Source organism: Carassius auratus, unplaced genomic scaffold, assembly GCF_003368295.1.
Source record: "Carassius auratus strain Wakin unplaced genomic scaffold, ASM336829v1 scaf_tig00215829, whole genome shotgun sequence".
NCBI classification, from domain to species: Eukaryota; Metazoa; Chordata; class Actinopteri; order Cypriniformes; family Cyprinidae; genus Carassius; species Carassius auratus.
The window spans coordinates 1-26,190 of NW_020528262.1; the positions used below are offsets into that span (position 1 = coordinate 1).

The 26,190-nt window shown below is 36.7% G+C and overlaps 1 protein-coding gene across 1 annotated transcript; it reads right to left on the minus strand.

Annotated features, from left to right (window-relative positions):
• Positions 1–4,190: 4,190 nt before the first annotated feature.
• Positions 4,191–24,434, minus strand: LOC113095995 (glutamate receptor ionotropic, delta-1-like). Its single transcript, XM_026261370.1, has 7 exons — positions 23,081–24,434; positions 22,790–22,951; positions 22,533–22,652; positions 10,995–11,096; positions 7,147–7,344; positions 6,619–6,949; positions 4,191–4,363 (listed from the first exon to the last, which is right to left on the minus strand). The coding sequence occupies exons 2-7, from the start codon at positions 22,916–22,918 to the stop codon at positions 4,221–4,223; spliced, it is 1,023 nt and encodes a 340-aa protein (XP_026117155.1). The 5' UTR covers positions 22,919–22,951; positions 23,081–24,434; the 3' UTR covers positions 4,191–4,220.
• Positions 24,435–26,190: the final 1,756 nt, after the last annotated feature.

Here is a 26,190-nt window from a genome sequence, read left to right on the forward strand (position 1 = left end):
GAAAGAAATTAATATGTATTCAGAAAGAGCACATTCAATTAAGTAAATACATTTATGTTATAAAAAAATGCTATTTCTATTCTATTCAAGCAGATGCTGTTCTTCTGAATCAAAAAATCTTAAAAAATATATAATAAATCAAATAATCAAATAAACAAAACAAATAAGCAAAGCAACTAGTCTAACAAACGAACAAACAAACATACAATCACTCATACAGGGCAAAGGGCAAATGGGATTTGATGGATGATACCATCAGGAAAACCAGAGAATGAAACTATGAAAAGAGTTAGTTAACCACCTGAGTAAAGCCATAAGCGCCATATATAACAGGGTCTTTAACTTATATTAAACCACAGACTGAAGGCGGGCCAATGATGTGAGGCCTTCAAGGGTCTGAGAGGGTGCATGCCTCCCAAGATGGGCTTCTCTAATGAGAAAAGCTGAAATTCCAAGTGGGAGTTTGGAAATATTGGGGAGTTTTACAACCCTTTGTGTGAAAGCCTGATAATTTACATATGTAATTGGATCAGAAGTTGATATACAAACAAGTAATGATTCTTCGACCACTAATAAGTTACATAGATATCAATAAATAATATAGACTATAGCATTATCAGATAGTGTTTTTTGACTGCTATGGAACCAGAGGCCTGTTCTGCCTTTTTTAAAGGTGATAGTTGAATTTCGGGGGAAGGGTCCATAGAACTTTTGGTTAGATGAGGTGGCGTTAAATATTATTTGTTAAATATAACAAATAATTGTGTGTCTGATTGGTCCAAATGCTACAGCAAACAGAATGAAGTTTATAGTCAGCCTGCAGTGAAAATTATAGCGATAGCATGTACTGTGTGAGGTAACATACTCTATTGTTCTATAATTTGCAAAAAAAGGAAAAGTAATTTATAAAGTTGTACTTAATGACCACCGCACCTATCAACTTGATGTCTTAATGGAGTGAAACTTACAATTACTTCTAAAAAAATAAATAATGTGTTATGTGTAATGTGTAATAACATGAATTTAATTATGACCTGTGATCTGCATGCTTTTATAGACAACACACTTCACCAAACCACACTTATTGAGAACAGGCAGCAAAGAATGAGTAATGAGCTGTTAACACAGAATGTGTTCTTGCATTCAAAAACGACTAGACGGCATGCGACTGAATGAAACAGAATGAATGCTGGGGTCACTGTATGTGTTTTCAGTCACTGAAGTGTTTTTAACTTGACATACTGAAGTTAAAATGTGCTCACTGTGAGAGACGCTGAAAACGCTATTTTTTTATCAACTGAATATACTTTTAATATTGTTTTACTGAGGAAATAAAGTTAGATCTACACATATATAACTGCAATAAAACTGCAATATATAATAAATCACAAAAAAACTATACATTTCTAAATTAACATTGTAAAAATAAATATCAAGTATCCGTTTAAATGATTTTAATTAGATTTTTTAAGCAGATATTGATCTGCAAGCTTCAATTTGCAATGAATTTGATCAATTAATCAGAATATTATGTAAAATATTTAACTGACTGACAGTCATAAACATGCAATGCGATTTCCCAGGGTACCTAGCGGGTAAGTACAAACTCCAGTCCTCCAATCGAGTTTCTTTCAGCCTGCCTTTGCAGTACAAATCAACAGAGGTGCTCTATAAAAAGTTTTATTAGTCGTAATGGGGAAATAGATCTGGATGTGATCCATTATCTTGTTTTGTTTGTATTAGAATGTTCTAGATGCGCTACATCCAACCTTAGCAAGAAACATGGTGATGTATTAAACCATACTCAGGCTTAATTTTTCTTTCTGAAGCCCCCCTGCACCCCCCCCCCCCCCCCCAAAAAAAGTAACTGCTTCATAAAATCATGCAAATTGAAAGGGTCACTAAATGTCCAACAATAGTTTACAAACAATTAACAAACTCAGTGCAAAAACAGTAGACCATTTTATACACAAAATAACAGATCCAGTGTTTTTTTATAGCATACAAATCAACACAGCTCTTTGGATGGCAAGTCAACTAACTGGCCAATCAGCAGCCTTTCCATCGGCCAATCATAGCTCATTTGGGAACCTCGGACTGAACACAACATTTGTCAAGCTTGAATCCCATTTTAATCTAAGGCTGGGTGAGAATATGAAAGACTCCCAATGGGATCCCAGCGTGCCAACGATAGCGTATCATGCACCAGCAGGGCTGCCTGATTTTAATAACAGTTAAACAAGGTGATTAGCACAAGCATAGCAGCTGTGGATGCTGCCACTGAGAGACTGAAGAAATAATCCCCAGAGGCCCCACACACACACACACACACACACACACACACAGAGAGTGAGAGAGAGAGAGAGAGAGAGAGAGAGAGATCTGAATAAGAAATGTGACAGCACCAAATTCTCCATTAACGTTCCAAAGCTGAACCTTTGGGCAAAGGTGTGAACTAACAGGTCCGTTAGGAATATAAAGTCAGAATTCAGAGGGACAGAATGCAATAAGCTTCTCCAGTCTTGGGTTTTCAGCTGAGCTGAGAAGGCAGAATTCAATGATCAAGCAGATAACATTTACAGAGGCAGAAGGAAACTATTTGCACATCAGGTAGGGCATTACTTGTTCATATAAAACAACTCGCATAGTCAAATAAGAGGGAGGTTTAAAGCAGAATGCACTTTATATTACAGTACGTGTACTTACATGTACTTATAGTGTACTTACATTGTATTTATCTTAGAAAGTTCTGGTAATACAAGGTAACTACATGGGGTAGGGTTAGGTTTAGGGGTAGGTTCAGGGCTAGTACCTAGTTATTACATAGTTATTGTAATTACTATAATAAGTACATAGTATGTACATGGGGAACAGGACTGTAAAATAAAGTGCTACCCATTTATCTCTGCTGTGAAAATGCAATTATTCATCTGTAGTGAGGGACGAAGAAAAGAATCACTGCAGTTCTTTTGTGCTGCGTTGTTTGTGCTATCTGACATCTGACATCAGTGTGTATATATACATATAGTATATTTAAATATAAAAAAGACCTGTGTGTTTCTAACAACAAGTGCATGAGATTTCTCTGACGTGGGAGTAGCCTGAGTTGACCAAACACCTAAAAAACATCAAAGGAGAAGAAAAGGTTCTGGCGTCTACACAAAGGGAAAAAAAGAGAAAGGATTTTAATATGAGGCGACCTTTCGCAGAATTTATGGAGAATGTCAGGGACTGTGAGCTCCCCGCTGGGAAATGAAGGGCCAACGTGGTCTCTAAGAGACAGCCGACATGCTGGGATTTCAGATTTAATTGAAGAAATTTGAAGTATTTAGCTGACTCACAAAGTTTCTACTTTCAATTTTAGACTTCCTCGAAAATGTAGAGTTGAATGGGGTTTGCACTGACTACCTCTGCCACACTGTGTCAGTATCAACTATTAATTTCCCCTTCAAATGACTAAATTAGTAAATTTTCTATAGTGACAGCAGAACTGTTATTAGGCAATGGTAAAAATAAAATGAAACTTCAGAGCGTCTGTAAACATTTACAAAGTCGGCAAGTGAATGATGCCTAGTGTTTTAAAATCTGTTCAGATTTTGATAGTTGTATAGTTTATTCAAACCTTCAGTCAGAACATATGGCTTTGAATGGCTGTTAATGGAAAAACATGCTTTTCTGTACAGAGTTTGGCTAAATGCCTCATGCTAACCAGCTAATCGTTGACCCCTTGTCTATATCACTGAACCCCTCTGTGATTTCATCTAACTTCATCCTCCATTATCTTGCTTACTGCTGCTTTTTGGAAGTGACACAAGACTGCAGCCATGTACAGTAATAATGAGGATACAGACATTTTCGTGTTCTCTATCCCACATAAACTTGTAGATACTTTCTAACCCCACATACCCTGTAAACCCAGCGTTGAACTTTGCTGAAACGGTACAGTGCATTTTGAGCCATTTACATAAGGTAAACACTGACCGACAGACTAATGACTGCTTTTCTGAATGACAGGCCCTAATCTGATGCTAATGATGGCAATCCAGTGACGTGATATCCTAAACCCAGAGCTACATTTAGTGATGGGACAGCTTTAATAAGGCTCTATGACACACCATGTTGACAACAGCGTGATGAATCAGGGTTTACAAGAATGCATGGACAAGCATTTGCAGATGTGTAGAGTTCTGCCACTTCGATACAGAGCTGGACTAGTAAGCTCACCGAACAGCGTTGTCCATGCGGGTTACGGTGAGGTAGGCTGCTAGGTTGGCTGTGTAGGATGAACAGACAATGAGGGTAAACAGCCACCAGCTTCCCATTGCAATCCTGAGAGCCACTGAACTCATTAAGGATTCACCACCTGCAAACACACGGAAGAAGAGAAAACATTCCACGGATTGCTCGTCATTTCTGACACCAATTCAAAGACATATTGATACAGCAAGAAAAAAAAAGGATTAGAGAAAAAAACTGGGTTTTTAGACTAACCAGCTAAACTTTGACCCCGTTCTACTGTATATCACTGAACCCATCTGTGATTATCTTTTTTCAGTCTTCAATTATTTCTTTTCCCGCTGCTTTCTGGCAGTGACACAGCACTGCAGCCATGAATGCAGAATACATTAGTTATTGATAAGCTAACTGTTACTTAACACAATCATAAAATTGTATTACACACTTATTAGTTAACACATCTTGCTAGGGAATCAAGGGAATCAAGTGTTAATAAATATTTACCTAAATTAAATTCAATTCAATAATTTCTTATTTTTTATGCAGTAAGTAAGAAACAGTATTCTAAAGTCTTACCCAGCCATGTAATAAGATTAATTCTCCCATCACCTGTTTTCTCAGAAAAGCTCAACACCTTATAAGCCTGTGCTGAAATGTCAACACAATATTCCTCTCCAGCGCACACAGCCTTGGAAATGTCATCACTGACACAGAGACAGTGAGAATAAAATGGCGAGGGAAAAGATCTGGCGCTACCATGCTCAGTTGAGTTCGTTAGGGGCAGTGCGTTTTTTTTGGTACTGAGCCAAATGATCTGAGAACTGAAATGTCCCTTTAGGCCTAAATAATATCCAAAGAGTCTGTAATTGGAAAGGTTAAAGGTTAAGTGGGCAACCACGCTCATTATAAGGCTTGTTTCAAATTTAACCTCCCGAGCTAAAACTTAATAAATTGCTTGTGCTTTTTTTATATGCCCAGACATAAAATTTTTATATTTTAATAATTTTTGTTCTAAACATGCACCTCCACCCAAGTTAGTGTATTTCATAATATAGTTACAAATCTTTTAATTAATGATTAGTTGCATTTAAAATATAGTAGCATGTATTTTAGGGCAAAGGAAAATATGACAAATTTATATATGGCTAGAAATATAGTATATATATAAAAAAATTTTTTCTATTTTAACATAATTTAAAATGTATTCCTGTAATAACAAAGCTGAATTCTCAGCACCATTACCCCAGCGTTACATGTCACATGATCATTCAGAAATCATTCTAATATGTTGATTTGCTGTTCAAGAAAAAAAAAATCTTCTTAATGTTTGTTCTGCCTAATATTTTCCTTATTGTATTTTTTCCCCAGTATCATCTGATGAATAGACAATTCAGAAGGACAGCATTTATTAAAAATATAAATCTTTTGTAACATTATAAATGTCTTTACTGTCGTCATTGCATCCTTGCTGAATAAAGTATTTCTTTCAAATAAATTGCACAGAAGTGTGTCTCTAGTCCATCTGTCTGCATGAATGGACTGATGATGGACAACAAGCTAAAACTGTCCTTGCTCATACAGGGAAAGTTCATGCAAAAAAGAAATTATTGCGTGAACTATGCCTTCAAGGCTCCTAACACTTATTCAGCAGAGCTGTTTATTCATGATGTGTTATTTTTTAATGAGGCATGCTACTAGGAGGCCTGACATAATTTGAACAGTATAGTGCACCTGCTATCATATGATTGTCCTTCATAAGTGATAAGTAAATGTTTATTTAAAAAGGTGACCCAAATGCACAACCTGTTTTTATAATTACTTGCTGTGTGTTTCATTATCAATTTATGTGCTCAAGGCTTATAATTACAAATTGGCAAACAGCTGTAGAAAAAAAAAAACCCTGTAAATGTCATTCAGCAGCTGCTGTAAATTGCTTGCATCTTGGTCTAACTTGCTACATCTGAAAGCGCATGGAGACACTTAGAATCAGCCTGGTACTGACAAGATTCCCAGAGTGTGCAGAACGGAAAAGTGCAGCTATTTATTTCAAACCTCAACAAAACACATTCGCTCCTTTCTTCATAGGCGCCTTTAGGCACATGCAGCTGTTAATAGTGAGTTGTAGACTTCTTACGGAATAATATATTTTGTCAAATAGTCAAAATGTAGGACTCTAGGGATTGTCTCTAGTGCTGTTACTTGTACTTAAGAAACATTTGAAGAATTATATATTCCACTGAAAAGATATTTTCCTAAAATAAGAGTACTGTAATAGTTGTGCTCCTGTAGACGAGAATGTCAGCAACTGATTGCACCATCCAAGTGAGGTGACTATTCAGCAATAACTCATCTCTCATGTTCACGTGACGTGACCCAACTCACCTTGCTGTACAAAGGCTCCGTAGACGATCCAGATGGCACTCTGGAAGGATGTCGTGACAGAAGCAGGCTGGTGGGGCCCAGGAGGATTCTGGGAGCGGACAGACTGGATGCGTCGGAGCAGAAAGACCATGACACCCACCACAGGAATGGCAGCAGCAATGCAGGCCCACACCGCTAGGTCAAACGGTGCCAGCAAGGAGAAGATGTTGAGTCTCTCTTCTGTTTTAGTCATTAGGATTCCCACAGAATAATCCAGGTAACGTTTACTGAAGTCCACTACATTCTCTCGATCAGGAGTGATGGTGATGGCTGAAATAGCCACATCTGCCCTCTGAATAGTAATAAATGAACATGCTTTGTGAGATAATACACCTGTATAAGTGACAGTACACTTATACAAGTTAGAATAAAATAAGTGCAATGCCAACCATATGGGCCTAAAGCAGGTAACAATGAAATGACTAATATGAATACACAGTTTCACATACAAGTAACATATGGAATAGTCTTTATGAATGTGAATCTCACCTTCCCTATTAGTTCTCCAATCAGTCCATTCCAAGACCCATTGGCCTGAGGAGAGCCATATTTCCCATCAGCCACTTGATAGATTTCATACTTAAAGCCCAGAATTTTGGCCAGGGTGTCTAGAACATCTATGGAAAATCCCTTATATCTTTTGGGCTGACCTAGAATGTTTTCTGCCACCATTACGAACGGCTCCTCCTGAAGACAACAAAGAAATGCAGGGGTTCATTTTATTCACTTGTTTATTTATTTAATTATTTTATACTTTGGAAACCTGATTTGGAACTAAATTAAGCAGTGATGAAAGGATGAACATGCTTGTTCTGTCAACACAAGCACTACCATTCAAAAGTTTGGGGGTGTCAAAATTTGTTTTTGAAGTATTTTATGCTTACCAAGGCTGCATATTTGATCAAATATAAAGTTGAAACAGTAATATTTTTGAAGATTATTAGTATTCAAAATGAGTGTATTCTATTTTAATATATTTTAAAATGTAGTTTATTTCTCTGATGGCCAAGATAACGTGTTACACAATCCTTCAGAAATCATTATAATATGCTGATTGGTTCTTATTATTATCAGTGTAAAAAACAGGCGGTGTGCAAAAAGTTCAAAAGAACATTTATTCGAAATACAAATCTTTTGTGGCATATTGTGAAAGTGCCCCTATTATGGATTTTTTAAAATTACCTTTCCATGTATAAAGTTTATGTACAAACTGTGCTTTATCTATATGTTTCTGCACTGGGCTAACACAAATACGATGGCTGTTTTGGTGTTTACCACCAAGCTGTGGAATAAGTAATGATGATGGGCATTCTGTTATTGACATGCTGCACACAGTAGACCACTCACAACAGACTGGTTCATTAGACGAATCACCGCAGTTTAGGGTCACGCAAAGGAGGGGTTTGGAATATTGAATCGTTAAACAAATCATTTGGGAGTTGTTGCCAAAAAAATTAAAAATAATAAATAAATAAATGCATATTTAAAAAAAATGAAAGTGTTTTTTGACCTTGCAAGCATGTCAGCCTGTTGTTGTGGACTTCCAAAACCAAAATATTAACCTTTCATTACGCATAATAGGGGCAATTTAAGATTCTATACGTCTTTAGTGTAACTTTCACTCAATTTGATGAACCCCTTGCTTAATAAAATGTAAAAAAAACAAAAAACAATAATAATAATGTTTACTAAACCCAAACTTTTGAATGATCAAGCATCCATCCCACATTTTTTTTTTAACTTGTTCTCAATATATACAAGAGGAATAATTTTCAAATGTTTTCAAACAATGGCATTAGAATAGATTTCCCACAATTCACATGTATCTCCCGCAGGCAGCATCTTGACAGTTATGGATAGGCTTCAGAGCTGACATAGCTATTATTTGCCGTTAGTGTCAGACAGATTTAGATTGCATCTTATCATTTACTCATTTGAAGGGGAAGCAAAGAACAGTCTGACTAATAAGTCTTGACATATTTCTGCAAATAAAAGATTTTATATTGATTGCAAACCTTATTTAGACTGTGGTCAGATTGGTTTTCTGTCACATTCAAACCATTGGCTGACATAAGACTTTTACCAGTGAAAGCCGGGACCCTTTGGTCTCAGGTTAATGTAAATGAAGTGTTTCAGCCGACCTATTACACCATGGCCAGGGAAGCGTGCAATGCCTCATCAGACAGAAATTACCTTTTTAAATTCACCTGGGCAATTTGCAGTAAGGCATATTGCCACCAAACAAGATTGACTGTTCGTGAAACAGCCCCTGTGCACTCAAATACAGACAGATGAAATATCTGAGACTCAAGCTGCTGCACTGTAATTGTATTTAGAGAGACCACAACAGAGATAGTGCAGAATAAATAAAGATCAAACCCCAAAGGAATCCCTGAAGAAAGCCATCGAAAGTCTGCATGACAAAAATACTGATGTCTAATGAGAGACAATACAAAAACCAGACAGCGCGACCATGTGGTATCATACAGTATAGTGTTTATGAGAACATTGGTCAACAAATGTCACTGTGATCCATGATATATTCCAGTACCAAGCTTTCAATTCGATTCTGATTTCAATTCAATTTGATTACATTTGTAAAAATAGTTGGACATATTTTAGAATTAAATATCTTATCATAAAAATTGTTATAAAATTATAGCTGGGCATATAAGTGGGGCAAAAAACACTGGCATAGACTAAAGCCTGGCTCACACTACAGGATTTTTAGCCCCGATTTCCCCCTCCCGAGAATCGGAGCAAACATCTTGTCGAGCACCTCGATCTGTCCCGATGTTTGGTGCAGATTATCTGGTAATGTTAGGCATTCACCGATCGAATCTGGCACCAACCGATCTGTTCGCACACAAATCGGGGCAGCCCCGATTATTATCAAACATGTTTGATATTTTGGATTTAAATCGGGATGATGGCTTTATGATTACATCAGTACTTTCACAGCCAGTGCGCAAAACAGCTAATGTATGGCTTCGTTGGATAGTGGAGATAGAGGAAACTGTTTCTTGACATTTTGCAGTAACACAACTGTCTATATAATATGTCACATCACAACTGTAAGGAGAAAGAGAAGCGCTCGAGTGAAATCGCCTTAGTTTTGAATGCACCGTGTGAGTGCACAAACCTAGCACTTAAAAAAAAAGGTAATAAAATTGTGACGATCTGCTGCGTGAGATCACGTGAGGCGCTCCCTCTGGCATGATAATCTTAATAATATCTTGCAGTGTGTGATGTGCCACGATGTTCAAATCTTGTAGTGTGTGCATGTTTAATATTTGAGGGAAGATAATCTGCAAAGATTCTCCTCATGTGTGTGCTACAACCAGATTTCAAAATCGGTTATTGTTTTAAAACAATACTACCTGTAGTGTGAGTCAGGCTTTAAGGATTGATACCAGAATTTTTAGAATTATGGCCACTCAAATGTAGATCTGAATAGTAGCTATTAGATTGAGTGTAAGAACAGATGACACTGCAATGTTTCTCTGCAGTTCACATAGTTAAAGGGAAAGTTCACCCAAAAATGAAAAATGATGTGTTCAAGGCCCAGAAAGGTAGTGAGGACATTGTCAAAATAGTCAATGTGACATCAGTGGTTCAACCTATGAGAATGGTTTAATAAAGTTGTTAATTTTGTTTTTCTTTGCACACAAAAAGTATTCTCGTAGCTTTATAATATTACAGTTGAACCACTGATGCCACATGGAGTATTTTAACAATGTCCTCACTACCTTTCTGGGCCTTTAACGTATCAGTTGCATACCTGTCTATGCAGGCTCAGAAAGCTCTTGGATTTCATCAAAAATATATTAATTAGTGTTAAAATTAATATATTAATTAATTTTAGATGAATGAAGGTCTTACGGGTTTGGAATGACATGAGGGTGAGTAATTAATGACAGAATTTTCATTTTTGGGTGAACTATCTCTTTGAACATGTAAGACACATTCCTGGAAAATTATTTGTTATTTCTGGAATGAAGCTCCTACTATTCAATCTATACATATTTGTTTGAATCATATTCCTGGAATTACATTCCTATCTACCAGTCAGATTTGATATTTGATATAAGTATTAAGATGACAGTTAAGATTAGGAATGGGGTTAGTGTCTTAAACAACATTCTTTCATCAGAAATAGTTTTTAGGGGGATCAGAAATGATTGCTTTACAGAAATGTTATTCCATGAACATGTCCTACTTACTGTATGTAAATCATGTCATGCTTTTTATGCTACAGTGACTGTAAGAGTAATCTGACATCAGCAAGACGCTGATTGTACTTAGGGGAGCTGAATAACATTTAGTGAAATACGCACCAGTAAAGTCACCACTTTCAGAGTAATTCCTTGCATGCCATGCTCAGCCCGGTTCTCCCTCAGACTGCCGTTCAGCCCGCGATCAGAATCCCATGTCGCCAGCTGGGAGACAGAGGAAGAAAAATTAGGATTGAGCTTTGATCAAAAATGAATGCAAAGAAAAGGGTAAGAGGGGAAAAGAAGATTAAGATGGAGGAACAGGACAGTTGTTAAAAGCCAGAGATGACCTCACGTGATGACTTTTTGTCTATGGCAGACCCCTCACCATCAAGCAGAAATCAGTAGCCCTTTAAAGATTCATCTTAGAGGTTCACCTATTTGTGCTTTTGTTACACGCCCAGGTGAAAATGTTCATGTAAGTGTGTGAGGTGGTTGCCTTGGCAACAACCGTCACATTCCCCCTTCTCTTTTAAAACTAAAATGAAACACACACTCAATAGTGCGTGCACACACAAAAATTATTTTTGTCAATATGCTTTCACAGGCTGTTGATTACAATCAATATCAGCACAGAAAATACAATAAAACAGACACAATACAAAATAACAACTCTATCATAAGTTTCTTAAAGGGGTCATATTACATTGCTAAAAGAACATTATTTTGTGTATTTGATGTAATGAAATTTGTTTATGTGGTTTAAGGTTAAAAAAAAACACATTATTTTCCACATAATGTACATTATTGTAGGTCCTCTATGCCTGGTCTTTCTAAAACATGTCGATTTTTACAAAGCTCATCAGTCTGAAAAGCTAGGTGTGCTCTGATTTGCCAGTCTGCATTAGTGATTGGAGAAACAACAAAGAAGAAGCACTACTCTACACTGCTCAAAAATTTGGGCGGCATTATGCAAATCTTCTCACACAATGACGTAGACATTGGGGCGTGTTAGAATGAGACGTTTTAGGAGGATGTGGTTGACTCTTAACTTTTATAAAGAATGTCTCTTTGGATTTGAGACATTAGTCTTTGTAACTTTACAGATCTTCTTTATGCACCAAGAGCATGTAACAAACTCAATTTAAATCATATCATATTACCCCTTTTAATTTCTGAAGGCCTTGAAGCTGAACTGATGCCACTACAAAAAAAATAAATAAAATAAATAATAATAATAATAATATAGAAGGATATACATATTAAACCAATAGTTTTAAAGGTTTAGGTAAGATTAAGTTTTAGCTTTTTGTATGGTTTAAGTGCATCATGCATCATCTTTTCTTCAGTCACATCCTGTATGAAAATGCTGTATGCTGATGATGATGTTGTCAGAGCCATAGTTTGTGGGCAGCACTTTGCACAGCTGGACCTCAGGCAACCCCATGCAGGAGTACCAGTTCCAGGTTCTGTTCCCTTCACTCCTCTCCCAATGTTTCCTGTCTCCTTTCAACTGTCCTGTTCATGAAAAGTGAAAAGCTAATTTGAATTATATATGATGATGTCATTGTAGTCAACTCAACTTTAAAGGATGAAAATTTTGTCTACAAAAAAGAAATACATATTCAAATACAATTGGTAAATTAAGTGCTTTGGGTTACTGCAGAACCATAACTGCACAGATTTCTGGAAGAAGAAAAAACAGAATCTCTGAGAAATATAAATACAGCTCTGCCTTGAAAACGCCTTAATTATTAACCAAATATGAATACCACTTTATTACTGTACACTCACATAGACGGACCATTAACAGAATACAGAACGTGCACATTCATCTTCAATTAATCTTACTTTCTTTGTATTATTCCATGAACAAAACCTCTCTCATCTTTGTGGGTATTATCCTGTCTGTAAGTCACCACATTAGCAGCATATAAGCCAGTTGTTGAGCTAGTGTAGAAATGACAAAAGAAAACTGCTCAAATTCTTCATCCACATGTAATGACAATGCTTCTGTAAAACACAGTGCTAAACTTCAAGATGAAAGCCATGATGCATCTGTCTTCAACTCTAGGCCCATTCATCATAATCTCAATATCCCACCAGATCCATTCATCCGCTGTGACGGATTCAGCAGGCCACCACACTAACATCTTGGAAAGAAGTAACTCTGACCCTGAAATCATGTACGGCTCTTGTCTGACCACCATTTGACCTCACAGTCTTCTGTGAGAGACAGGATGACAGAGGCTTTAGAATCTGCCCCAATGACACAAGTCATAAATCTTCACTGTAGTGAACAATAACCCCATAATAGCAGAAAGAAAAAAAAAAGAAAGGCAAAGAGACAAGATAACAGGAATTTGGAAAAATGCCATACTTCTTTTATTAAATCCTTTTCGGCATTTTCTCTTTTTTTTAGTTCAGTAATAGCGGGGATTTTTCAGTGTGTTTTACAGCAAGTTACAGTAAGTGGCAAAAGTGAGACGTGTCGAATCATTAACTCAACAAACTCAAGCGATTTGTCAAAAATGCTCATTTTTTCATGAATGAAACAAAGGAATGTCTTTATGAGTGAGTCAATGAATCACCCATTTGAGCAATTAATTAAAAAAACGCTGAATCATTTAGAAATTAAACAAGGAACTGACTATATGAAGAGTCATTAAATAATTGAATCAAGTGATTCATTCAAAAACACTGATCCATTCAGGTAGAAAACAAGTTACTGACATTATGAGTGAGTCAATTAAAACATTCACTAGAGCAATTCTTTTAAAAAATTACTAATTCATTCAGGAATGAAGTGAATAGTTGCATCTGAAAAACACAAACTGAAGTACACATCTGAAGGACTCTACAATCTAATCAGGCAATAGAAGAGGATTTGTGAATGGCAGTAAAGCATTGCAGCTGACACTGGTAGGTCACATGACAATAACAACATGACGGTTACAGTGTGTCTGGGTTAAATTCATACTACATGATGTAAAAAAGTCTCTATGAGGGAGTCACTGAACCATATAAAACACCACTACTGTGTGTTGCCAGGAAATGCACAACAGTGATTCCACTTCGTTTGGATCCTTTTCTATTGGTTGAGCAAAAAAAAAGACAGTCACTGTGGATATTGTGATTAAAATGTTAGTAAATTAATATTAACTTATTGTTTATTGAACTGTTGTGTAAAAACAATATTAATTTGGACGGGACTAGTTTTCCAGGAAGACGTTATAGAAATTTGTGTTTCACAGACATGCTTTCCGAATCTGTCATGTCTGTGTTTTTCACACGCAACCTCTGTAAAATTTCCAGAGCAAATGACCTACATTTTTGGCTAAGTCAAAAGTCCTCAGAGAAATCTAATCCCTTTTGAATGCAAATGTCTATGATTGCTGATATAGTTTTATCCCAACGCTTCTCGTCATGCATTTCTTGGCCAACCTTTTGCAAACCAATCTTCCACATACTGCAACTTGCAATATGGTATAAAATAACATAATAAAATTATTGAGGAGATCCAAATCATGGAAACTGCCAAGACAGGCCATTTGAACAACACCAGTGTTAGGTAAGATACATGTCTAGATTTTTATACTCACTTATGTGGGTTTTATTATAAGCAACCACATACAAAAACTCATGTAAAGTTTACTTAGATAATGTTTTCATAATACATTTCAATTATATTAATATGTATTTTAGTAAAAGTCGTATATGTCATTTGTGATGTATGCAAACACACCCACCTCTGTAATAAACACAGAGATGTTAGTCCAATGAAGTCAAATGTAGTCTAAAAGTCGAATGTAGCTTAGAAAACTAGTTTTGTACAGCTGGTCTCATCTCTGCTAATTTGACTCCATGGCATGGGATTGTCAGAGATTTCTGTGTTTTTTTTTTACATCAGAGATATTTTGCCATACTGTGTTGAAATTGATTTGTGAATAGTATGATTTAATCAGCTGTGTTTTAGTCTTACTTTGGACTGAAGTTGAATCAGAAATGTAGTTGTTCAGCTGCTTCCAGAGAGCAAGTTGAGAACTGTCTGCTATACACACCTTAGTAAGCTTTATTTTTTTTCTGCCCTGTTTTCCCAGGTGAGGCTTAAAGTTTTTTCTTTTCTTTATTTCCTGTGCCTTTCCTTCAAAATTTTCTCTTTTAGCTTTTGCCTGTGCTGTTAAATAGTTAATCATGTGGGTGTGTGTTGACAGAGATGAGAGCAATGTGGCTTGTCCACTGGAGACCAGTAAACACTTGAAAGACAGCTCTGTTCCTACAGCACAAAAGAGATTTCCATCATCTGCAAGTGTGTAGTATCTCACATTGACTAAACTTCAGTGTCATGTGTCTCTTAAAGGGACAGTTTTTTCTGTCATCATTAACTCTCCCTCATATTGTTCAAAACCTGAATGACATGCTTTCTTCAAGAAGAAATTTAGAAGAATTCTGGGTTACATTGGAATGACACGAAGGTGAGAAAACAAATGAACTGTCATTTTTTTAATCAGAGCAGCAATGAGTATTGTCACAGTACCCAGTATTTACTTTGACAGGAAGCCCATTAACAGTTACCCCTCACAACAGTAGCGATACTTCAATATAAATGAAGCTTCCTGTTCACAGACGTCAAGCTGAAAATACAGCTTCAGTAGTCCTTTTTTTCATCATTTACATAATACATCTCTGACTGTCTTTTGTGTTTACTGAGAGTGTTGGCAGCATTGTATTGCCCGACTCTTGAGCTGGTTGTGCCATTTCATAGCCTCTCGTTCTCTCATCTCTTGTTTGTAATATTTGTGCTACAAGACAACCCGAATCCCGCCTGTGAAGACACATGAATATTTTGTCAAGACTAAAGGTCCGTGAGCCAGAAGTTTACAGCTTTTGTTGTTTGTGACTTAGAGAGCTGACGTCTCCACTTGAGGGAACACATGGGGAAAAGATGCAGAGGAACAAAGAGCCGGGGAGAGAGGATTACACACAAACAATAGTTTACAGTAGGAAACAGTATGAGAGACAAGACAAGAGTCATGCAGAGCAGCGGGGATGGGGGGGGGGGGCTTTTACAGGTGCAAAGATGAAGCTTTAATATCTTCCTGTATCGTGAGGGCTGTTGACGTTTTTTGATTCTGTAAGCTGCTGTTTTTGTGATTGGTAAGAGAGATGTCTTTTTGGCCTCTTTATTGAGTCTGTGAGAGAAACTCATTACCATTCATCAAATCAAATGAGACTCTCACTCTCATGAGTGATAAAATTCACCTCATCTCTGCATCATCACACTCTCAAAATACACAGAAAAAATATCTGTCACAACTGTGCTGCTTTTTGTGCAACTCACTGTACTTTTCAATTTAAAGAGCCACACAGATGGGAAATCAAAAATTACCTGTATTACAGTGTATGATGTAGCTGTCCATCTGTGTAAACAATGTGCAAATAATTAAACCAAAAAGTACACGATTTATAAAGTTATTGGCTTCTAAAGTAAGGAGGCGACTCTGAATCGCTGAAACGAGTCGTTATAGAACAACGAGCATCTGCGAATCACAATGCAAAGTATGATTATGAAGTTATGTGTTTGTTTTCTCCCGAGCGTCTTATCAGTATGTGTGCTGTCTGCAGCCTTTCTCTGCGCTGATCGTCATGTACAAACACGTCATTAAAATGAAGTGTAACTCCGTGAATACTCAACGAAGAGACATGAGAGAGATATCTATAGAAAGATTTTTTTTTTTTATTCTGTGATAAAGTAATCCATATGAAAACAACGCGATGTCTGTTTTTCACGTCTCCCTTCGTGAACACGCCACCACGCTGAACGCGCTATTCAGATTCAAACTGAAGCGCGCAGCTTGAATACACCCACACAGAAGAAAAAGCAGCGAGAATGTTCAAGTTTTTTATTTTACTGTTTGCTTCGCGACGAGAGGAATAAGACATAATTCACCCCAAACAGATGCTAACGCATAGTTTACCGTGGAGGTGTGTGCGGAACAACCAATCCAAACTGGTTATGTTAGCTGACCAATCAGAACACAGTATGCTACCGAAAGGTGGGGTTTAAGGAAACTGAATCTTTAGTACAGCTTCGCGCGAACCGTTTGGGGATCTCTGAGAATTGAGGTAATTTTAAATTATATTTCGACAAAATGACAATGTTTTTTAACCTTGGATGGATTTAAACCTAATGTACAGGACTTATAAACAGTGATAGGAAGCTTAGAATTTTCATCTTACTGGCTCTTTAAACTGATTATGATGGATATATACATTTTATTTTAATTGTAAGAATTGAAACATTTCATATTTTAAACAGACTACATTGGCACCTTTTTGTCAGTAGAGGTTATGAACAACCTATGTTAATATTACAAAGCATGCCTTATTTTCTGAAAAACAAATCATAATCAATTCAATTGTAACCACAATTTTTTAGGATTTGTTTGGCAGAATGTTATATAGAAAAGAATCATAAACTAGTTTTGATTTGCATTTAGTACTGTGTCAAAGTGGATATGTAACAAATATTTAGGTGTAAATATTTATATAAGCTTAAAGGGGGGGTGAAATTCTCGTTTTCACTCAATATCCTGTTAATCTTGAGTACCTATAGAGTAGTACTGCATCCTTCATAACTCCAAAAAGTATTTATTTTTATTATACTGTATTTATAAGAGAAGATAGTCTGTACCGATTTTTCCCGGAAAAACACGAGCGCCTAGAGGCGTGACGTGTGGGCGGAGCTAAAGAATCACAAGTGCCAGTAGGCTTTTGCGTTGAGAGCGTTTGGAAGCTGTGACACAGATCCAGAGGCTGAAATTTAACAAGAGCAGCATCAGCAAAGGCGTCTCTGTGTGGTATGTACTGAAACTGTATATATTTGCTTAGCGGTTTTGGAAAATGACTAAGTTCCACTTTATTTCTTCTTTTTTTTTAAGCTGTACATGTGGAAAGTGCAGTTTGATGCCAACATCGCATGTTGTTTACTTGATGTGCTTACGCGCTGATAGCTAAGTTAACAACAAAGAGATATTTGAAGCAGTTTTACTCACTGCATGTGGTTCCAACACACAATCGTGACCCTTTTTTGTTGGGACTGCATTATCCTTAAGAAATAAACGATGTGCAAATCCGGCGTCAAACTGGGCCTTGTTTGTAAAACAAGCATCTTCGAAATGCAGGGAGCAAACACAAACACTTGCACAACTCCGTTGATGCTCTGTAAAAATAAACTCCATCCACTGGTCCCTTAATGCTGTTTCTCTTTTGGTAATCTGTGCAGGGTTGTCTTGCCCTGGCAACCAAAAACACACTTCTTTTGTGACTTTTTCGCGACGCTCTCGCTCTGATCAGTGAATCGCTCTGATCAGTGAAATGTCTGTGCTCAGCCTCGCTATACGGGAGCGTGCGCTCTTCCGGCAGAAGTGCCTTAGGACCCATATAAGGAAATTCCGTTCCATCTAACGTCACACAGAGCCATACTCGAAAAAAAACTTTCCGAAACTTGTGACAAACCGGAAGGAGTATTTTTGGAACAAAAATACTCCTTCAAACGTGCAATTAATTTTTGAAACTTTGTCCATGTTTAGCATGGGAGTCCAACTCTTTAACAGTGTAAAAAACTCAGTATGCATGAAACAGCATTTCACCCCCCCCCCCCTTTAATGTCAATAACATTAATTATATAACATAAAAAAACAGTTATTGTAATAATATTTCACAATATTACTTTTTAAAATGCAGCCGTGGTAAGCATGATAAACAAAAAAATCTTTAAAAGAACTGGCCTCAAAGGAAAGGACTAAATAAAATGCAATTTTACAATTCCCTTTTTTCCTGATTTTACAAATCTGATTATGTAGAAATATGTGTAAATAGGAAGTATTATGCCTGAAATGGATTTCATTACTGCAGTATATATATATATATATATATATACTGTACTACACACACACACACACACAAATCTGTATAGTTTTCCCTTTGATCTTTCATTCAAAAAATGCACAAAATTCGAACGTATCATTAACGTAAAACAATTGAAAGTGGGGAGAAAATCTCATTATGAAATGATTGCTTTTCTTCAATGCATGTTGGCCACAATTTATGGCACCCCTATAAATAATTTTGAGCAAAATATCTATATAATATGAAGTATATTATGACTGATTTTTTTATTATTATAAATATGAGGAACACAAAGGCCAAATACTGCTTAATAATCCACAAGGAGTAAAGTAGTAAAACCAAAGAATATAGTTCTGATGCACAGAACATAATTGTTGAGCTTCACAACATAGAAAATGGCTGTAAGAAAAGAGCTAAAGCATTGAAAATCCCCATCAGGGCAATAATAAAGGGGTTTCAATCAACTAAAGATGTTACAAATCTCCTTGGAAGAGGATAAGTGTCTATATCGTCCTAATGCACAGTAAGGAGAAGAGTTTGAGTGCTAAAGACTCTACAGCAAGAGAACTGCAGAGATTAGTTGTGACTTGGGGTCAGAAAGACTAAAAATAAATAAATAAATAAATAATTGAAGAGCCTTACAGCACCACATGTTGTTCGGTAGGGTTTCAAGAAAAATTATTCTTGCTCATCCAGAAACAAACTCCAAAATCCAAAGCATATTCAGTTATCAGACACAACTGGAATTTCAAATGGCACTGGCTTCAATGGTCAGACGAAAATAAAAAAAAGAGATTTTGAGCAGCAAACCCACCAGATGGGTTACGTACAAACAGAGATAAAAAGTACCCCATGTCCAGGGTTAAATATACTGCTGGATCTTTAATGTCGTGGGCCTGTTTTACTGCCAGCGGTCCTGGATGTCATGTTCAGATGGCATAATGCATTTAATCAGATACCAACAGATAAAAAAACTAAACCTGACTGCCTCTGTTAGAAATCTTATAATGGACCATGTCTGGATCTTCCATCAGGAGAGTATTCCAAAACAAAAATCTAATTTAACACAAAATAGGTCACTGAGCACAAAATGAAGTTTCTGCCATGGCTGTCCCCGTCTTCTGACCTGAACTCTTTTTTTCTCACACGAAGACATGTGTGACCTTTTAAACCCATAAGGTCAGCTATATGTTTAATTTCAGCAAATGCTCACAGGGGTGGACAGAGGTTCATTACAGCTCTTTTTTTTCTCCCAGATTCACCTGCAACCTGCGGTCAACCTATTGCCATGGGAACTGCTCGGCCAGTTGTGCAGAGGTCACCTACGTTGGCTTGGACAGACTGAAACACAATGTTACTGCCTAATGTCACTGCAATACCAACACAAAACCAGCTGATATCATGTGTGTAGCTGGTCACTTTGCCTTATTTTTTACAAGCATTTGCAGGACAAAATGACAACACCTGCTTAGTCTGATTTTCACTCCCTTTTGTCCCTCTCTCCCTCTCCCTCCCTTGTTTAATAAGATCATTAAGTTGTTGAATTAACCTAGTGTGTTTTTGCACCAGGACTGATCCTATTACTATTAATTCAATAATCAACTAAAGGGCTTGTAAAGTTCATCAAAATTTCAGGACTTTCTCTTCATAGCACCTGCTCTCCACATTAGGGTGCTGAGCGAAACTGCTCTGGGGTGTGCAGGACTGGGAACAGATCCATCTTGTAAAAGATGCTTGGTTTCCCAATCTGGATAACACCACAAAAGAACAGACAATTTAATGAAAAGAGAAGATTAAAAGAAAGTGAGCGAGGGAGATGGAGAATGACACAGATGGATTTGGCGAGAATGAGAAAGAGAGAAAATAACATCTCCGTCTTCATTATGGAGGTAGATTCCTCTTGACATCTGGCTGAAAAATAACCTCCTCATTCCAAACATTCAGTATACTAGACACGTTTTCTTGCTTTATAGCAATCGTTGGGTTGTCAGGACAACTTCTGGGTGCATCTGAACAGCTCAGTTCACATTGATTGCTCATTTGTGTGAGTATACAGTATATGTGTGTGTGAATATGTTACTGTTATGAAAAAAATGCCCACACCAAATTACGTATAATCCAAGTTAATATGTAAGGAATAATTGACGACGGCCTGTTGAATTATTAGAAAAATAATACACACCTGAGGTGGCAATGCAGCCACGACACCAAGCCAATCAGCCAATCAGATTCAAGCATTCAACGGCCCCGTAGTATAAAAAGTAATAATATATTTACAATATAAAAATACTGTAAAATGTGTAGAATAAAAATGTGTGAGCTTCTCCCAAAAAGATTACAGAAATTAAATACACAATTTTTTCTCACTAATTGAATTACTAATTTAATTTGTATTTTATTAACACTTTATCTGATAAAAATATATATAGATATTGAACATTGAACATTTGAACACACATATTGCTCCCCTTATGAAATAAATAAATAAATTGAATGCATCATTTAATACCTTTCACAATTAAACCGTATATTCTGTAAGAAAGAAAGAAAGAAAGAAAGAAAGAAAGAAAGGGAGAGGAAAGCTGAAACTGCAGGAAGAGAGTCTGTGACATGCAGAGTGCCTCTATGTGGGCTTTAGAGAGCCTTGAGGAGGAGACATCCTTTTAAGAAGAGATCAGAGTGGAAAAATGCATATTAATGCTGACAGCAGAATGTGTGTGTTTTTAGCTGTTAGTGTATTGGACAGTAGGGGTGCTATATTGTACATGTGTGTGTTTGTGTGTATGTGTAGTCATTATAGCTACATGTTTCTTGCCAGAGGGAATGGTCATGTTCAACTCACACACTCGCTAATATTCAGGCTAGAAGATTGAGATTGTTTGGTGTGTGATAGACCCGGCAGCCCTGCTAATGACCACAACTATGTCGCAAAACACTTCCACTGCCCTGCAAGCATTTGCGTATGAGTTCTTGTGCATCAGATGGAGAGATGAAAGAGAACTTGAGACAGAGCGAGACAGAAGCGATAGATTCACCAGTTCTGATGTATATTTTTTACTACGTGTGTTGATGTTTGTGTGTTTGTTGTGAGATCTAATGAGTTATTTGTATTTGTGTGTTAAAATATCTTGGCCATGTTAAATGTCAGTGTCTCCAATTTCAACACACAGCAGGATCCATCATTCAGTTCTTTGTACTCTCTTTCCATCTATCTCGCTCACCTCACTTCAGTCCACTTATCTTCTCCTTTCAGATATTTTTGGTTGTGCATCATGATTTCTGTCTGTTTATTTTGAAGTAGCTAATGCCCCCAGAATACAGAAATAGGCTCAGCTCTTTCCCAGCCACATGTGACCTCTATGAAAAAGAATTAGTGCTCTTCTTAATTAAAAAATAAATAAATCACAATGTACTGTATAGAGCAGGATTTTGGTGGGTTATCTAAGCCCCTTTTGATAACACAACTGCATAATTATGCAGGAAAAAAAGCTAATTTGTAAACCATTCACAAATAATAACAAATAGCTGTGTACACCCTGAAAAAAACTAATCCAAATACCAAGTAACTGGTTCAAACATATTTTTTTTTTCAGAATTAATCCTAACCGGGTAAGAAGCGGAGACACTAAATGTCAGTATTCGGCATAGCATATTGTGCAAACATGATGTTAAAATAATCTGAATTTATGTCATTTTCTTATTTATTGGTAAAGTAACATCCACTCACTCAAGTACAATATTTCCACTCACCCGCTTCACATCTTTTCCAAACGTCTCACTGTAACTTGTCCCCAGGATCTCAAACTGGACATGAGAGTTTGCCCCATTGCTTCGAAAGTCCATTAAACCAGTTAGCCCAGAAATCCGCCCCTAAAAAAATTTGAATTAAAACTTCTGTTTAGAAAGATATACATAATTCAAACCAGACCAGTTTTATTGAACACTACTGGATGTTAGCGGGCTGAGCTAAAGATCAAATTAAGATGAACTGTAAAGTGACTTCAGACCTTTTGGATTGTGTCTAACATGGACCAGCCTCCATTCCAGGGCTTGGTTGACTTCCTCATGCAGTTCAGACTAGCCATGCTGTGCCATTTCCTGTCCTCTAACTTCCGGTAGAAGGCATTGGCCAACATCAGCACACTGTCGTACAGGTACAGGCTAGACACCTAGAGACATATACACCAAACAAATGTGGTGATTACTTTACATGCACATCTTACACTTAAAAACCTGACAATGTATAAGGTCATTTAACCATCTGAAAGGGATAGTTCTCCCAAAAATCTTTTACTCACCCTAATGTATGACTTTCTTCACACTCCAGTCCAGTAGGTGGCACAGATGTAAACCTGCTACTCCTGGGTAGGGTTGCACCAGCCATTCGTAAGTTCTTACTTAAATAAGAACGTTAAGTCCACACTAGAAGCTTTGTAAACACTAGCTAGTTTGTAACTAAATCTATACATTATTTGGTTGCACCAATTTGTACATAAGGCAGGACGTAGGTAGTAGTTCGTAAGCTCCCCGTAAAGTAATGCAAAGTCGCATAATATGACATCTACCATACATCATGCAATAGAAACCTTCAAATATGCGAGCAGAACTTGTTTAAATGCTATGAATTTTAATTTATCCTTCATTCTAACTTATTTTGTCTCAAGAATACTAATGGTAAAAATAAGTTTCCATTGAAAACGAACATTAGTCTACACGTAAGCTATTTTTATATGTAAATAACATTCAGAAACTGTAATTGAAATAAATAAGGATCAATAAATACTGAAAGAAAAAAAAAACATAAGAAATGTCATTTATTTATTATTTCATCTGACATGAACAACACGGACCAGCGCACAGAGGCACACTCTAAATGGGGCGTTAAAGACACGGAAACAAAACAACAACAAAGTATGTTTATTCACATGTTGTTTTCTCTCTTAATATGTTCATTAGTATAAATGGCAGCAGCATCATAGAGGCCTAAAGGATTGCAGGTTGTCGGGTAAAAGAAGTGCATATTGATGCAGTTCACTCAGTCTGCTATTTTATTCGAACCATTACTCCTGACCAGACGCCTCCGTAAATATTTAGTTTATATGTAGAGTTAAACTTAAACTAAGTGTAATGGTGCAAATATTTTGTAGTGCGTAAGTTGTAACTTAGTGCCCATTTATGTCAAAACTAGGGTAAGTTTTAACTCATATACAGCTGGTGCAACCGGCCTCTGGGGTTTTGATTGCATTCCAACATAAAGGGTGAACATCCACCACCTACCGGACTTGAGTGTGAAATCTCCTTTTGAGTTCTGCAAAAAATTGTGATTACAGAAGAGTGATACATGTTTGGAACAACATAAAGCTGAGTAAATGATGACAGCAGTTACATTTTGCAATGAACATTCCCCTCTATTCTAACAGTATTTCTAAAGATCATAAATGGTTTAAGCACAATCCAATTGCCTTTTTTTAATATTACAGCTTATTCAGCCTATTCAATGCTTGTGTGGATATCCATTTAGTAATTGACAAAAAACAAAGACAATTTCAAATAACCATATAAGCATTTCTTGGCTTTGTCAAGTTTTTATGATGATAGCTTTCAGTGTTTTGTTGTATGTCAACACACTTAATTCCTAATAAAGGCATTAATGCTAGAGTTTACATCAGAGAACAATGCAAATCTTTGACTTTGATGTAAATGGTACATCATAATGGGGTTCTGAAATTGACACTACAACAGGAAACCAAAAGCACAAGCATCCTCTGACTCATTAAATGTCCTGTTGTACTTTTGGAAATCCATTTCGTATAACTACTTTATTGCAAATTAAAATGACTCTCTTCCTCAAAACCTATATTGTGCACTGCTGTCTGTCAAAAGCTCTGTCAGTTTCTCCAAGTGTGTAGGCGGCCTAAGCCTAAAACATTTAAAACAGCAGCTTAAGAGGGCTGAATGGCGAAGCCACGTACTAAAATTGTTCTCTAACTTTGTGAAAGACAGATTGAGTGTGTGAATGTGTCTGCTCGCTCCTTCTTTGAAACAGAGAGCAAGAAGAAAAGAAAGAGCGCTGCAGGAAATTTTTGCATGACTCTGCTCCTGCCGAGAGCAGCTGTCATGCTGAGAGACACCTGGAGAGAGAAAAGACACCCTGAACGACAGCACTGTTATCGTCAAGGAGACGAGAATCCGGGGGCCGCACGGCCAAACTCAATGTCCCCTCAGACATGTGATCCTGACAAAACAACACACTTATGAGCAGATCAATGTGGAGAGAGAGGAAGAGAGAATGAATGCATGACTGTGAGAGGAAAGAATGTAAGTGAGGGATGCTGGGAGGAATAAAAAACGTCATTTTACAATGAAGATTACATCTTTATCCACTCTCTTTAATAGCTGTCTACATGAAAGATGAGACTGCTGCACTCCTGCTAGAGTCAAGACTGCACACATGAGCGATGAAACAAAACCTTTTTTTTCCAAAACCCTTTACCCTTTTCAAGCGGAAGAAGGAAGGCAAATAGGGATGAATTTATCTGCCTTCTATCCCTTTCATCCAGTTTGCATCCCTGCTAAGGCTGACAACTGGTCAAGATAATACAGAATCATTCTCTATTTACGGGAAAGAACGGCATTCAGTTTAAAATATGACATGCAGTTTGTCATGTATTTTAGCATCTTCAACAATAAGAACTGGATGCTTTAGTATTTATTGCATTTTATTCAGTTTCAAGTGACAAAAGATAAAAGATTGGAATAGAATTCAAACTGGCAACGATAGATGTGAAATGAGTTTACTTTTTATTTCAATGGGGAAAAATCAAGGACAAAATCAATTCCCACCCTACTTTTTTTTTTTTGCTCAAGAATCCGTTTAATTTGGATAAACAAAAAGATAATCGCAATTCCTCATGATGATTTTAATTCATTTACCACCATTTCTGCTTTAAACTAATTTGCACTTGTTTTGTAAATCTGGGTAAAGCTATGATTTGTTTTTTAACACTGATTCTGGTCACACTTTAGTTTGGGAACCAATTATCACTATTAAGTAACAAATAACTATAACTTTTGCTTTGAACTCCTAATTTGCTTCTTATTAATAGTTGGTAAGGTAGATGTTAAGTTTAGGTATGGGGTAGGATTAAGGGATCTAAAATATGGTCATGCAGAATAAGGCATTAATGTGTGCTTTATAAGTACCAATAAACAGCCAATATGCTAGCAATATGCATGCTAATACACGTTTAGTAAATAGTGGGAATTGTCTCCAAAAACTAAAGTCCCCAAAACTAAGTGTTACCCTGTTTTTGTACTTGCACAGTAAAATTACTTCAAAAAAATCTTAGTCTGTATAATGAAGATGTCTAAATACAAAGCAGTTAAAAATGTAACTGTTCATGCTGAG

Excerpts from the sequence above, each read along its gene's own strand:
- LOC113095995 (XM_026261370.1), bottom strand. The coding sequence starts at position 22,918 with ATGTTGGCCAATGCCTTCTACCGGAAGTTAGAGGACAGGAAATGGCAC. Across the intron at positions 7,345-10,994 it reads TGAAAGTGGTGACTTTACTG|GAGGAGCCGTTCGTAATGGT; the intron begins GTGCGTATTTCA and ends TGTTGTCTTCAG. Across the intron at positions 6,950-7,146 it reads TTGGAGAACTAATAGGGAAG|AGGGCAGATGTGGCTATTTC; the intron begins GTGAGATTCACA and ends ATTACTATTCAG.